Source organism: Diplotaxodon limnothrissa, linkage group LG20 (genome assembly GCF_057381915.1).
Source record: "Diplotaxodon limnothrissa isolate DT_005_m linkage group LG20, D_limnothrissa_male_GT1.1, whole genome shotgun sequence".
Classification (NCBI taxonomy): Eukaryota; Metazoa; Chordata; class Actinopteri; order Cichliformes; family Cichlidae; genus Diplotaxodon; species Diplotaxodon limnothrissa.
In genome coordinates, this window is record NC_140615.1 from 34,926,632 (window position 1) to 34,940,815 (window position 14,184).

At 40.6% G+C, this 14,184-nt stretch overlaps 1 protein-coding gene across 1 annotated transcript; it reads right to left on the bottom strand.

Moving 5' to 3' along the window:
* Positions 1-13,598, bottom strand: ccm2l (CCM2 like scaffold protein). Its single transcript, XM_085344487.1, has 11 exons — positions 13,379-13,598; positions 10,416-10,583; positions 10,232-10,315; positions 9,911-10,094; positions 8,648-9,267; positions 5,987-6,116; positions 5,638-5,701; positions 2,924-3,080; positions 2,373-2,511; positions 424-571; positions 1-300 (listed from the first exon to the last, which is right to left on the bottom strand). Exons 1-11 carry the CDS (start codon positions 13,406-13,408, stop codon positions 165-167), a joined length of 1,860 nt encoding a protein of 619 aa, XP_085200613.1. The 5' UTR covers positions 13,409-13,598; the 3' UTR covers positions 1-164.
* Positions 13,599-14,184: the final 586 nt, after the last annotated feature.

A 14,184-nucleotide genomic window follows, 5' to 3' on the forward strand; every position in this document is an offset into this window, starting at 1 on the left:
CATTCCTCAGAGCTTGAATTTCAATCGAAAACATAAAATAAAAGAAGGCAGGTACTGTCAGACTATTTATATTTATAGTCTGTGGATGTTTCGAGCTTGCTATGAGGCAGTAGGGCGGAGTCACAGTTGAAAGACTGTCTAAATTCCTTCGGTTTGTCGCTCCATCAGAGGTAGTAGTCTTCCTCCTCAATGTCATCGTGCGTGTCCTGGAAACCCAGTGCTTCGATGTCATGGGTGATGTCAGTGATACGTCGGTTGAATTCCTGAGATCCTGAGGCTAGAGAGCAATTATCATACCTGCTGGGAAAAACAGAAAACAAACAGAAAAGGTCTGAAAAACTCACATTTATGTTTTGACTGTAATTCTATATGATAAAAGCATGTGTTGAGATCATATCAGTCTGCACTACCACATCTACATACCCTCTCACGGCGGTGGCAGACATGTTGCTCATGCTGCGTTTGATACGTCCAAAGCTGTCGGTTAAAATCCCACCCTCCCGAATCCCAATGCTTTCCAGGAAACTCTCAAATGCGCCGACATCCTTGTCTGGGATAAATGGACGCATCCCTGGAACACGAAGGACAAACAATCAAATGATGGACTCTGAGGAAACACAATAGGCCTATACCAACTACACAATATTGCAAAATACAGCAGTTTTTTTTAACGTAGTGTGCTGGCAAATTACTATTTTTTAAAATGTTACAAATTTTCTGATTTCTTTGATTTTTACAGAGCAAAGGCAGCTAAACGATGGCTGGAATCTGTCTTTGGGCTACAAACCTGAGGACATTAGAATTCAGGGTTTTTGTAATGTTTCAGCAGTAAATTGTTACTTTGTTCCCAAAACATTCTCTAACAATTACATAACAATCTTCAAAAACATTATAAAAGGGTTTCATGATAACCTTTTTCACATGCTTTTTAATTACAATCCTGCAAATTTATGTCATTCTTATTTATTTAGTTATTTTAATGTTCTCACAGTTTTATTGTGGTTTTATAAGTTGGTTACTCTTTATCAGGCTCCTGGGACCTTTGGACAAAACACAGGGCAGATGGTGCTTGTCCCGTCTCTAATTTACAATCACCAATTAAAATTCAAAAAATGCTTTTGGGAGAAAGTTGGAGCACCTGGAAAGAAACAAGTTTTACCCTTGAACCTTTAGTACTAACCACAGTGCCACTGTGCAGTATTGCATGTCAGAATCTTGGCTTAGCTTAAGTTTAAGCTGATGTTTCCTTGCTACACTGACTGTGAGCACCACACCCTGTATTGCACCAGCCCAACGTAGTGCATTATTGTAATCTTCCCCACAGAACTGCAAACTAAACAGTAAAAGAAAAGAACTAACCAGTGTAAGAAGTAAAAGTAATAAGTTGTCAATTTAAAAAAAAAAAAAAAAAATTAGAACAGACAGACAGATGGCATCCCATATGGCTTAAGAATACTTTGTTATACAGAGTGGAGTTCATGGTTGATTCAATGACTGCAAAAAGAAAAGCCCAGGTCATCACCCCTCCACCACCGTGCTGGACAGCTGGCGTGAGCTTTTTACACCCACAGCAACAGATTTTCATATTAAAAGTAATCTTTATATTTAAATATATTACTGTGTATAAAAATGTTTGTAACTCCTGAAGAGTAAATGCAAAACTTTTGTTTGACCTCCTGAATTAAAGCTGAAAGGCTGCACTTCAATCAATTGTTTAGTCAAAATTAAAGTCTGTCCAACAAATTACGGACCTCACTGTAACTATATTATATTTTACTCTTCTTTGCATGTTTTAATGGATGTAGAAGAGCAGAGTTCATATCAGGATTTTCTGAATTTACTATTTTTTATGTAAAAATGTATCAAATGCACAAGTAAATGATCTTTTAGATGTTGTCTTAAATTCATAAACTCTCGCAATTAATTCATATTATTAATAGTTAATAACTATGTATTAATATTAAACACAGTAGAGTTCAATAGAAACAGCTTTTCTACGTTATTTAAAATGCAGGCGTGACGACTCCTCAGCCAGTTTTCTTCTTCAGCCACCACTAAATCTTTCATAATGATGATTATACAGCACGCTGAGGATTAACAGGGTGTGTGGAGGAAAACATCATACTATCCTCCTTTCTCTCTCACTCACAAACAGGAAGCTGTGGTTTACGCAGACTGCAGTAAACACACACCAAGAGTACTCACACATGCACACACACACATGAGTATACAGACTCTGCTTCCCCTGCAACACTACCACAAACATAGTATGGATAGTAGGTTGTGGTATGCCACAGGGTTTCAGTAAGTTAATGAGCTCTCTCTCTCTCTCTCTCTCTCTGTCTGTTCCACTCTATCTGTACATCTCTCACCCAGCAGCAGGAACTTGCGGTTGTCTCCATACAGTTGCAGCAACTCAGAGCAGAAGTAGTCAATGTTTGATCCCAGTCTGTATTCTCTCAGCAACACCGCAAACTTCTGCAGCTCCACTGGAGCCAGCTTGTTACGCAGCTACACACACACATAAAAGGAGACTAAGATGATGATGCAAACAAGCAGGTAACATTTCTTGTTCATTGAATTTTCCCATTTGTGGCAATAATGCAGTGTAATCACAACCTCTTCTAAGTACTTTGTTAATAATTTTACATCTAGTTTCATTGCTCTAAAAATGATCTGTTTACACACACTGTCCTGTCTGCAGCACATCCGTGTGTGAACAGGAGAATCTGTTTGACTTGTGCAAACACAATTATTTTATTGCAATGTTCAGACTTCTCATTCAAAAGTTTTATTAGTTTATATAGTGTCGTGTGGCATAATGCAAACCAAATTCAAAATGTACAAATCGATTCCACTATGAAGAGCCAGTTTCATGTGCTGTGGGTGAGACTGCTGAACAGCAGTCACTACAAACACTCACAGTGATCATGTACTCCTGCATGAGCAGCAGGCCAGGGTTACTGTCTCCTGCATCACTGACTGATGCCAGACTACGATGGGAGTCCTGCAGAGAGATGGATGAACTCTCGCTGTATGTCTCGCTGTAGTAGAGATCGAAGGCATCTTGGGAACCATCACTGAAAGACAGAAGAAGAGCGAGCGAGCGAGAGAGGGAGAGGATTACTGATAAACAATAATCACATCACAGCAGCTACTGATAAGCAGAGGTGTGGACTCGAGTCACATGACTTGGACTCGAGTCAGACTCGAGTCATTAATTTTATGACTTTAGACTTGACTTGAAAAAATGTTCTAAGACTTGTGACTTGACTTGGACTTTTACACCAATGACTTGGGACTTGAATTGGACTTGAACCGGTTTACTTGAAAAGACTTGATATTTTACCCCAAATATAAAATTTAACATGCATATTATATAGAGATTGAAAATGTGACGTCATTCACGGGTAGAACCGCAAAGGATTCTGGGAACTCGTGGCAAGCGGTACTAGCGCACGCAGGCTTTCAATTAAAATCAGTCACACAGCGATAAAAAGAAAAACAAAAATGTCAAGAAGCCGTTGTATTATTAACTGCAATAGCCGGTCGCATGACAGCCACGGGAAGCCGACGGGTAAAGAGATCGGTTGTTATCGGATTACCTCGTTGAAGAGAAATTGTTCGAGCCATGTTTCCGAAGTAACAAAGAGGCGACGGGTGGCCTGGATTGCAGCCATTCAAAGGTCAAATATAACGTCCCAGAACCCTCCAGCTCACAGGTTAGTCTGCTCCAAGCATTTACACAAAGGTCAGTGTTTTTTAGTAGTTAATACGTCACTTTCATAACATAACTGGTGATATAGGTTACAAGCAAGTCTGGCGCTGAACAGAAATTGTCGCGCTATGCTCCTTTATTTATTGTGCATAAATAGTGAATTGTCCTGACACAATATTGCGTTTCGCCTCTGTTATTATGGTACATTGACAAAAACATATACTTTTATTCACAGGATAAAACAGGTTTTTTGTATCACTAATTGCCCAGTACGATTACAGCATACAATATTATTGTCACTGCTACATTTCTGTGATGCTACCAGAAATTATTTCCACTACTAATTAATTACCGTTGATCTCAAAGGTCCTATTAATAAACGGTTAATGAATGTGTATTTATGACGACGATTTGTGAGACTGGTAAACTTATGATACGTACGATGGTCTTTCGTTCTACACGGTGCATTTCAAGGTCCTGCACCCATCCGTCGGTAAACTGTACCTGGGCTTGTTGCAGTGACCTGAAGTTACTAAACTTCATGAGTGTGTGCACTCACTCCAAGAACCGTATGATTATAAATATGCATATAAATATGCTACGATGAGATAGCTGACTTCATCTAACTAGCAAATGTTGTCCAGGCTACGTTGGTGATACAGTTTTTTTTAATGTGTATGATATTTTTGTCATGCGATTTTAAAGCCGGTCCTACAACCGCATCCAAGAATAACATGCAGCTTATCTCAGAACTGTCGGTGAAAATTATTCTTGGAGCTAGGTTTAATTGAGCTGCATTTTAAAGAGGTGCAATTTCACAATTTGTGTATATTTTCTAAGTTCACTATTTTGTCATGTGTTGAGAAAAACACAGATTTTAAAATTACATGGTCTAACATTTACATTTAGCATAACTGCAACATTATTTTTTCGTTGTTTTTTTTTTTTAAAGACTCGAAAGGACTTGAAATTCAAAGTTTCAGACTTGTGACTTGACTCGGACTTTTACACCAGTGACTTGAGACTCGACTCTGACTTGCCTGACATTACTTGAGACTTGACTTGAGACTTGAGGATAAAGACTTGAGACTTACTTGAGACTTGCAAAACAATGACTTGGTCCCACCTCTGCTGATAAGCTGCCAATTGTTCACTGAGTTGATGCGATGCTTCTGTGCCAGTTATAGTTCACATCAAAGCATCTAATAACCATTCTTCCATAGTAGCTATTTATAAAACTTAGTGTCTATAAAGCATCATTCTTACGGGATTCTAGCTCATTAATTAATGTAGTTATCTGGGCTTTTAATGGAGTTGACAGTAAAATGTTGTTGTTTTTAAATTTATTTTCATGTTAGACATTGTAAACCAACACAGTACCATTCAACATTACAAGGCTTATAACTGGTAGTTGACATAGCAAAGAGTCCTCAAGACAATGAACCCCAAATACTGTCCCCATTGCATCCATCCATGCAGGTTTCACATACAGTACTTAATCTACAAAGAATAAAGTGCTATAAGAATGCATGCTGGATGAAGGGAGTTTAAATATAAATACTAAAATACAATTTCTTTCATATTTAAACTATTTAAACCAATTATTATCTTCATCACTTATCCAGTTCAGGGTCACAGGAACGATGGCGTCCACCTCAGCCATCACAGGCCGACAGCTGGGGTCCACCCTGGGCAGGTCATCAGTCTGTCATCGTTCGGTTTGTATTCAGGACATCAGAATAAAACCTCTCATAAAAAACAGACCTACTGTCCTGAAAACCTGTGATAATCCCGACTAAAAACGTCAACTGCAGGAATGTGAATATTTTACCTGGTAAAAGTAGTTTTTAAAAACTTTTTGACTTTGTGAGGTTAAATGACTCTGTCTCACAGAAGCGGTGGTGCAGCATGTTACTTACTATGAGCTGCAGCAGCTAAACTCTGGATCATAACTGTAAGACATGTCCGTCAGACAGCTGTCACCTGTGCAGAGACACAGAAGCATTTAATAAGCTTTCTACTATTCACCTGCCCAAGACAGTAGTTAGCCTTTAAATCTCCACAGAGGCTGCAGTGTTTATCAATAAATTCAAAAAATAACCAAAAGACAAATGGAAATAAAACAGTACTAATTATGTTTTGCTCAAATCCTGAAAACGGTGATTAAATTCATAATGGTTCATCCTCTGGGGAGGAAGAAAATTAGCAAATTTATGGGGAGATGGGTACATATACAGTTCTGGAGATTTATATAGCAGCATTACTTACTCCCTTGCAGCCAATAGCGGTCCGGCATGGTGTAGTGAAAGCCCGCCCTGTCAACACATTCGATGGTCTGGTGGCCGTAAATGATCTGGAACATCTGACAGATGAGGGAACAGTACTCCTCTGCAGCATCCTGCACGCACATTCAAACACACAGAGGCCGCTGTCAGGCTGAATTAGCAGACACATCGATCAAACACATCATCTTTTAAACCTTGAGTTACCCTTCGATCACTTTTGCGCACAGCAAATTCCAGTTTCAGTGCAGCAGTCACATAAGTAAGTGTGTTCAAAGGCACACAAGTGTCAGGATATAAACCAGCAACCACTGAAAGCAGAAACAGGAGTCCACTGATGTGATGAAACACGGCTGGAGGCTGTTAGCGTCATTTGAGCCAGTTAAACAATGACACCCTGCTGCTGCTGAGGCAAAACAAATTATTACTCGGGAGAAGAGGTTAACAGTGACAGAGGAACCCTGTCACCGCACACACACATGCAATGACAAAGCAATTCTGCTGTAAGTGTGATGTAATGATCCAGGTTATGTAAGACTGCAGAGTCTCACTATCACTGTTTGTGTGTGTGCCGATGAATGTGTATCATCATCAGTGTCGCCCTACTTTCCACTGTTTCAGCATGTGAGGCAAATGATTGGAGACCCCTAATTAAACAATGCTTTGCATTTCATTTGCTTTTCATTTTATTTCCTGTCAGAGCTTCTTTTTTTTGCCTCCCATGCTAGGCTAACATGTTTTGGCTTGTTGGTTTTATTAGCGTCATAATAAAACCAGCCATATAAATATACACACACACTGGCAGGGTTGGCTTGAGCATGGGGGAGCGGGCATTAAATTTCATACATTCTTATGATTTTTTTCTATTAATTGAGGTTCTCTGCAATTTTGTTTCACTAAATTATTATAGCTTCTTATGACATTCCTTTCATGATTTACTCCTTCATCGTCTTTTGTGTTTGCCTGGGTCAGGCCCTCATAGCCGGAGTTAAAGGAATGATGATTCTCCCGGGCTGCTTTTGTGTCTTTTATTTGGGGAAGATGTGGTTTGGGATGACTTGTAAGAATCATGTTCATCTCAGGTGTCTGACCCGAGGTGGACTGAAAACAAGAAGAGCAGGCAAACTAAACTCAAAGCACTAAACTCAAAAAGCACAGTGGCCCACAGCTTTCAGAAAGAAGATTATTCAGTGGGCATTTTGGGTATTTGACCACAGCTGAGGGTCCATCATAAAGGCAAGTGAAACAAAATGCCAGAATTTTACTGTCTCAAACTAGATTATGGTAAATTAATTGGTTCTTATACAGCACGTTTGTACTCTGAGCACTCAAATGCACATTACACAACTTCTACATTCACACCAGCACTTTCTCCTACGTGCTTCCTATCACACTCCAATGGATGACTGACTGGGATCAAACCACCAACCTTCTGGTTAGTAGGTGACCTGCTCTACCACCTGAGCTACAGGCACCATGAAGCTATACATTTTTGATAGGTATATCAACAACATATCACCAAGTATCCTTGACAACTCATGTTGTATTTTACCTAAACCTTTTTCCCCTGCACAACTTTGGGTAGTAGTCTATCTCCAACTCAGCTGGCAGTACAGGCAAAATGAATGAAACCAGATGAGGTGAGCAGAAGAAAACAGGGAAAAATAATGTACTTTTTATTTATTTAAATTTTTGTATGTATTTATTCATTTTGTATGCATTTTTTGTATGTTTTTTGTTTCATTGTATTTACCTTTAAACTGGTTGAGATGGCCTTCAGCAAGATCACAAGCTAGCTAATCTGGAGGTTAGCTGTAGCAGCAATCATAAACTCATCTTTTTGTTTTATGACCTGAAATCGTTGTTCAATTAAAATTCACCATCAGTGGCAGAGACCCAGCAGCAGAGAGACCCACTCATCTGTTATCGTTTTAATAAGAGTGAAATTTACATAAATTAATTCACTCTCCACTGGAAATATTTCTAATTATTATTATTATTATTATTATTACTGACAGTGGATTTTTTTAAAGTCTGTATTCTTTTTCTAACGGGTAGCAGATTGTGAGAAAAGCTCATTGAGCTCCGCTCAGGTATGAATCATTGCTTCTCCACTCTGCTGCAAGTGCAACAGATAAATGGAGAGAAGAGGTCCTGACAGGTGTTCAAAGGAAGAGACAGTCAAGACAACAACAGGTGTGGGTGTGTGCATGTGCGCACTTGTGTATTTTAAAGTTTTAAATGTGATGTTATCCTTGTGAAATATGAAAATGCGCTGGCTGGTTCGTTTTATTCAGTTATTTTAGAGCTGTAAGAGAGCTCTCTTTTTAGAGCGGTTCTGTGTGCGTGTGCGTTGACATTTATGTATGCTACGTCTAATTATTGATGAAAGACCCTGATAATCAAATGAACTTGGCCAGGTCCCACCAAACAGGTGTCCAGGTGTCTGTAATTTGATGATCTAGTCATGGAGGGACTTTAACTTGCACATTAACTCGCAGACAGCCAGGAGACGCATGCCCCAGCCTTGTAAGTCAAACACAGATTACAAAAAAATCACAAAATGAGGTCCCCAAGCACAACTTCTGAAAGCTGTAATTTAAATTAAGTCAAGTATTTCTCATTTCTTGAAGCGCGTCTGACCCACCCTGTTCTCCACAGCCAGGATGACCAGGTTGCAGTAGGCGTCGGGGCAGGGCGTAGGCTCCAGTGGGTTGTGGTTTCTCCTCTCCCAGCTGCCGTAGCTCTTCCCCCTTTCCCAGCTCCCCGTGCACGCTTGCCTCCGTTCCCAGCTCCCTCCACCAGTCCCTCCCCTTCTCTCCCAGCTCCCTCCTCCACCACCACCTCCACCCCCTCCTCCGTGCCTCCTCTCCCAGCTCCCACCACCACCTCCACCTACTCCGACGCCCCAGTTCCCGCTCATGGGTCTTGCCCTGCGGTTCTCCCAGCTCCCTCCTGTTTTACATGTTGGCTGCCTCCTCTCCCAGCTCCCTCCGACTCTCTTCCTCTCTAAACTCCCTCCACCTCCCTTCTCCCCACTTCCTCCACCACCCCCTCCTCGCTCCACATTCTGATTTTTATCATGGTTACTCCTGGACAGTGATGGCCTCCAGTCAACTCCACAGATGGTGTGTCGCCTCTCCATCGTACCCCCGGCAGGTCGGGGGTCAGCATTGCAGCTCATGGTCTGACGTCGCCCGTCGATGCCAGTTGGCTTTTTCCTGTCCAGGCTGTCATCCCCAGCAACCACAGTGTCCACATTTAGACCTACACAAAACATATAGATCACAAAATCTGACATTTTCAGCATCTCCTCTGTTTTCACAGGACTTTCTTTAGATTATAGTATGAGACATATCAGCATTTTGAACTTGCAGTAAGGACATGAGGGGCAAAATGTGTTTTTGTAATCCTGAATTATTTGAGAGGGGAAAGAAAAAAGAGGAGAAAGTTTGTCCAGTGGGGACAAAAAAAAAATGCAGATAGCCAAATATTTTCATTATGAGATTCTCTAACACACTGTATAAATAAAAAACGAGAAAACAAACTTTTCAGTTCAATTGTATTTTATTTATACAGTACCAACTCAAAACAACAGTCGCCTCAAGGCACTTTATATTATAAGACCCTACAATAATACATAAAGAGAAAAACCCAACAATCATAAGACCCCCTATGATCAAGCACTCTGGCGACACTGGGAAGGAAAAACTCCCTTTTAACAGGAAGAAACCTCCGGCAGAACCAGGCTCAGGGAGGGGCAAACAAAGTCTGTATTCCAGTATGTGATGATAATTCCCCAAATGCTTTAATGCCAAGTGTTTTGTTTAATTTAACTAAAAACTGAAAGCATCATTTAAAAAGTTTTATTGTTGTTCCTCTGTCATTCAGTAACCACCTTCGGTCTCACCTGTCTTGAGGACCAGGAGGTGCAGTGCATCATCTCTCAGGTAGGAGGCAGCAGCGATCTCATGTGTGGGGATTCTCATCAGCAGCTTCTCGTTGTCTCTCCAGGTGAGCAGCAGACAGCGAGCAGACAGGCTCAGGATACAGTCCTGGTCCACGCTGGTCTTCAGCGGCAGCACCTTCAGCTGCTACTGACAAACACACAGGAACACGTGGTTGTAGATTATTCACGAACGAGTCAGACGACAGTGTCATTGTCTCATCACAGTTTAACTCAGGTACTTTAACTCGCGGATCACCATGACAGTATCCAATGTTTACTAACCCTGGCTGTGTCCAGTAGCTGTAGCAGCTCATCTCGACTGGAGGGGTTCAGTGAAACTGAGACCCATGTCAGGTGACCAAGGAACTATGAGCAGAGATCAAAAGAAAAGCAACTTGTCATGGCGTATTCAAGTATATATTTTTTTCTTGTATTTTACGCTCTCCTGGCCTATTCATGGCCCTACCTTGACCTCCTTCTCCACATAGTCAAAGATGAGTCTCTCGGGGTGTATGAGGTAGTCGGGTGGGTAGAGGGGGACGGTGTGCAGCGGGCGGCGATAAATGTTTCCTCGATCAACTTGTCTACGACCAGATTTGGACCAGACCAGTCGCTTAATGGGAGAGACAAAAGCCTAAAGGAGAGGAAAACAAGGATGCTAAATATTGAAGAGTCCCTCGACAGCCATTGAGTGCAGAGGATATTCTAATACTTGTACTAGAAGGCCAAACCTGCCACTTAACAAACACCTGCTTGATTGATTGGTCCAATATTTTCTTCATGTCAAGTTTCCAGATGATGAAACTTGACTTGTGAGTTTGGTGATTTCCAGCCTTTTCTTGTAGCACCACCATTGTGATTCTTGCTGAAATGTCTCAACAAGTTTTAGATGGATTGCCATGATATTTGGTAAGCATGTTGATGTTTCCTGGATCTTTACAGAGCAGCAAAAAGGTCAACATATTATATAGCTCAATACTTCACGAAGAGATACGAAATCTGAGGCTTTTGTGAGAGTTTTAGGTCTTATTTTTACGTCTACAAATGCACAAAAGCAAATGTTAGCGTGTTAGAATGAGATAAACAAAAAAGATCTCAGTTCACAACATAGGTCATCTCAGGGCACTTCATTCTCTATTAGCTACCACGTGGCATCAACAGGGAGAAAACCTCCAGAAAAAGCAAGCTCACTAATTCTTGTCAGCTTCCTCGATCTATTGGAGTGCTTCCATCCTTTTTTATAGTCTCTCAGTATTAGCATTTAGCTCAAGGTGAAGTGCAGCTGCCTTGTATTACTAACAAGACTTTATCTTGTGTCTCATTTTGTGGTCCTTATGCATCAAACGCAGATGTTTTCTGTATGTTTATGTTTAGAGCAACGGATTCAGAGTTTATTGGCCAATATTTATGATTACGAGAGGATAGATCGTGTTTATTTAATGACCGTTCTTCTAGCATCATCCACAAGGATCTGTACAACGTAAGCTACATCCCAGTTTCTGTGTATTTAGAGTTAGCTCTAACTTTAAGTTTTTGATGTGAATTAGATTAAAAATGCTAAAATTATGGTAAAGGTACTTTTCTTCGTTGATGGTGATTTAGACCTAATGGCAATTAAAAAGAGCTGAATCATCAACAAAGTGTTTATTTAGTGAGAAAATGAGTGTTGTGATTCTAATTACCAGAGCACAGTTCAGTGACTGATAGTGTCTTGAGTTTGAATTTGAGCTGCAGCCACTGAGAAGGTTAATTTGTGTGTAAATGCATGCCTCGGTATAATTGCGTGTGTGTTTATGCGTGTGTGTTACCGCACTATGTGCCTTGGGCTGTTCCAGCAGTGATTGACAGGTGAGCAGTGATCTCTGACAGCTCATCGCTGAGACTCACTGACAACACAGCGCACACTGTTAGACACCCACTGACACACACACACACACACAAACACACATTAACTGTAGCTAGAAGGCATAAGGAGAGTGGACAATACAACACATACACACACTGAACAGAGAGAGGACATTAGCTTGTCTTAGAGTCAGAAACCTGTCTTGTCTCTCTCTGTGAATTATAACAAGCGCAGATCTCTGTGTAGGCAGATTTCTGATGAACATCTCTTTTGTCAGCTGAATTTAACAAGAAAGACAGAGGATGCTTATAATGAGTTTTGTTCTTTTTCTGGTTCTGTGTCTTTGAGGAGACAAAAAGAAGGGAAATAATTGGATTTGTAATGAATGTGTTCAATCTAACAACCTGCCTGGGTCACAGCAGGGATTAATTTCCCACCTAGCTTTAGAAACTTTTTGATTTCACGTAGTATTTTTCCAAACTTTCATTTTAAATAAACATATTTTTCTCTCTCTAATGTCTTATTTCAGGCTTTAGTAAACTTTGTAATGAGAACATGTTTTTAAAAAATGATTCCAGCCAAATCAAGAACTTTTGGCTTTCATGTCACAGTCAGATGGCCCCATTACACCAAATTGGTTTAGAGAAACATCATTACTGAGTGGTTGTAGTATGGATATACGAGCTAGGGATGAATGCAACAGATGGTAGAATAGAAGAAGAAGGAGACTATCCTCACAAGAGAATTCAAATAGCATCTGTATATTTCTATGAGGTTGGATCATGGCTTTTGCCTTGTGTCAGGCCCACACAATCAGGGGGGCGTGTAGAGGAGGGGCATGGGGTGGTATGTTTTGATTGGCTCAAAACATACCACATTGTTTACCGTCTAATGTGCCAAAAGCGGCTCAGATTATCCCCAGATGTGTTTGCCATCTGGGCATAGGTCATTGATGAGGTGTCAAACATTTAGGCCTTTAGGGGGAACTCCTCTGGGCTTTCCATATGTTAGCAGACTAACTGGTTTTGAATTGCAAATTCTATTTGCAAAAAATTAATTAAAAGAAGGAAGGAAGGCCCAGCACCTTTCCTTGGTTTAGTGTCAGTGACGTACGGATTAACTGCTGTGCTGGCCAAGATACTGACAACCCAGCAGCCAAACCTAGCACCACAATCATGGATCAAGGATATCTTTACAATCAACAAGGGCCAACTGGTTACACGGTCAGCAGAAATCACACAACAAAAAAGGTTCCTTGTCTTTTATCACTTCTTTTTCATCTTTAGGAGGACATAAGCTTGATAAGCTTGATAAGTGAAGATAGTTTGCTGTTGATCGATGGCAGACAAAGTCAAACTCAGCCGACTCGTGTCTGTAACTCATTTGAAATCAGCTGACTTTAAGCTTGTGCTTGTGAAGATGCCTAATTAAAGGGATACTTGAAAGGACCTTTGGTTTGCATAAACATAAACGTCAGTGGCTTTTGAAAATATGTGACAAAATGAGTTTAAGTCATCAACATCCAAATGACACAAAAACAATGAAAAGACAAAAACTGAAATGTGGAAGAGGCGCTACAATACCTTCTTGGATTTCTTTGGTTCATAGTCCATAGTCGTTCCGTCTTTCTCTGTGCTGATCCTGTGGTGGGTCAGTCCTGGTCCAGGTCACACTCTTCCTGAATTTATTTTTTGCTTCACTTTGCCTTTTTTGTCATTGCTTCTTTCTTTCCGTTGGTTTTTCCATTATTCCTTAAGTGTCTCTGCCTCTGAGTTATTTTAGCTTCTGATACAGCTGCTTCATTCCTGTTCTTTCTCTTTCTACACTGATTGTTCTTTTGAGACTTCTCCTGGGACCACACATACACACACACACACACACACACACACAGGAGAGGCGAACAGGAAGCAGAGGAAGCCCACTTCCTGTCCGAGAGGAAACTCCACCAGGGACTGATAACATCCATTCTTTCAGTGCTCACACACACACACACACACACACACACACACACACACACACACACACACACACACACACACACACACACACAATTTACCAAATTCTCATAACTATTAGTTCAACCTCCACAACACTCAGTCATTTGTGCACATCATAGTAGCAATGTCTCCTCTCTCTGAACAAACTGCAAATGATTTTGGACATGAATCAGTTGCTTCCATACATTTCCCTGCTGCTTTCTGACATTTCCATTTGCTTATGTCATCTCAGTCAAAAGTAATCATACCTATAGATGCTGAATAGTCGTTCCCAATAAAACTAATAGTCATACATCCATTGCTTGAGTCATCACACACAAAATTGTTGAACTAGTTATCACATGCCAAATATTGGCCATCTGTCAAGCAAATCCTATACCTTTCTGTATCAT

Excerpts from the sequence above, each read along its gene's own strand:
- ccm2l (XM_085344487.1), bottom strand. The coding sequence starts at position 13,408 with ATGGACTATGAACCAAAGAAATCCAAGAAG. Across the intron at positions 6,117-8,647 it reads TCCTGGCTGTGGAGAACAGG|GATGCTGCAGAGGAGTACTG; the intron begins GTGGGTCAGACG and ends ATGTGCGTGCAG. Across the intron at positions 572-2,372 it reads CCGCAAGTTCCTGCTGCTGG|GGATGCGTCCATTTATCCCA; the intron begins GTGAGAGATGTA and ends TTCGTGTTCCAG.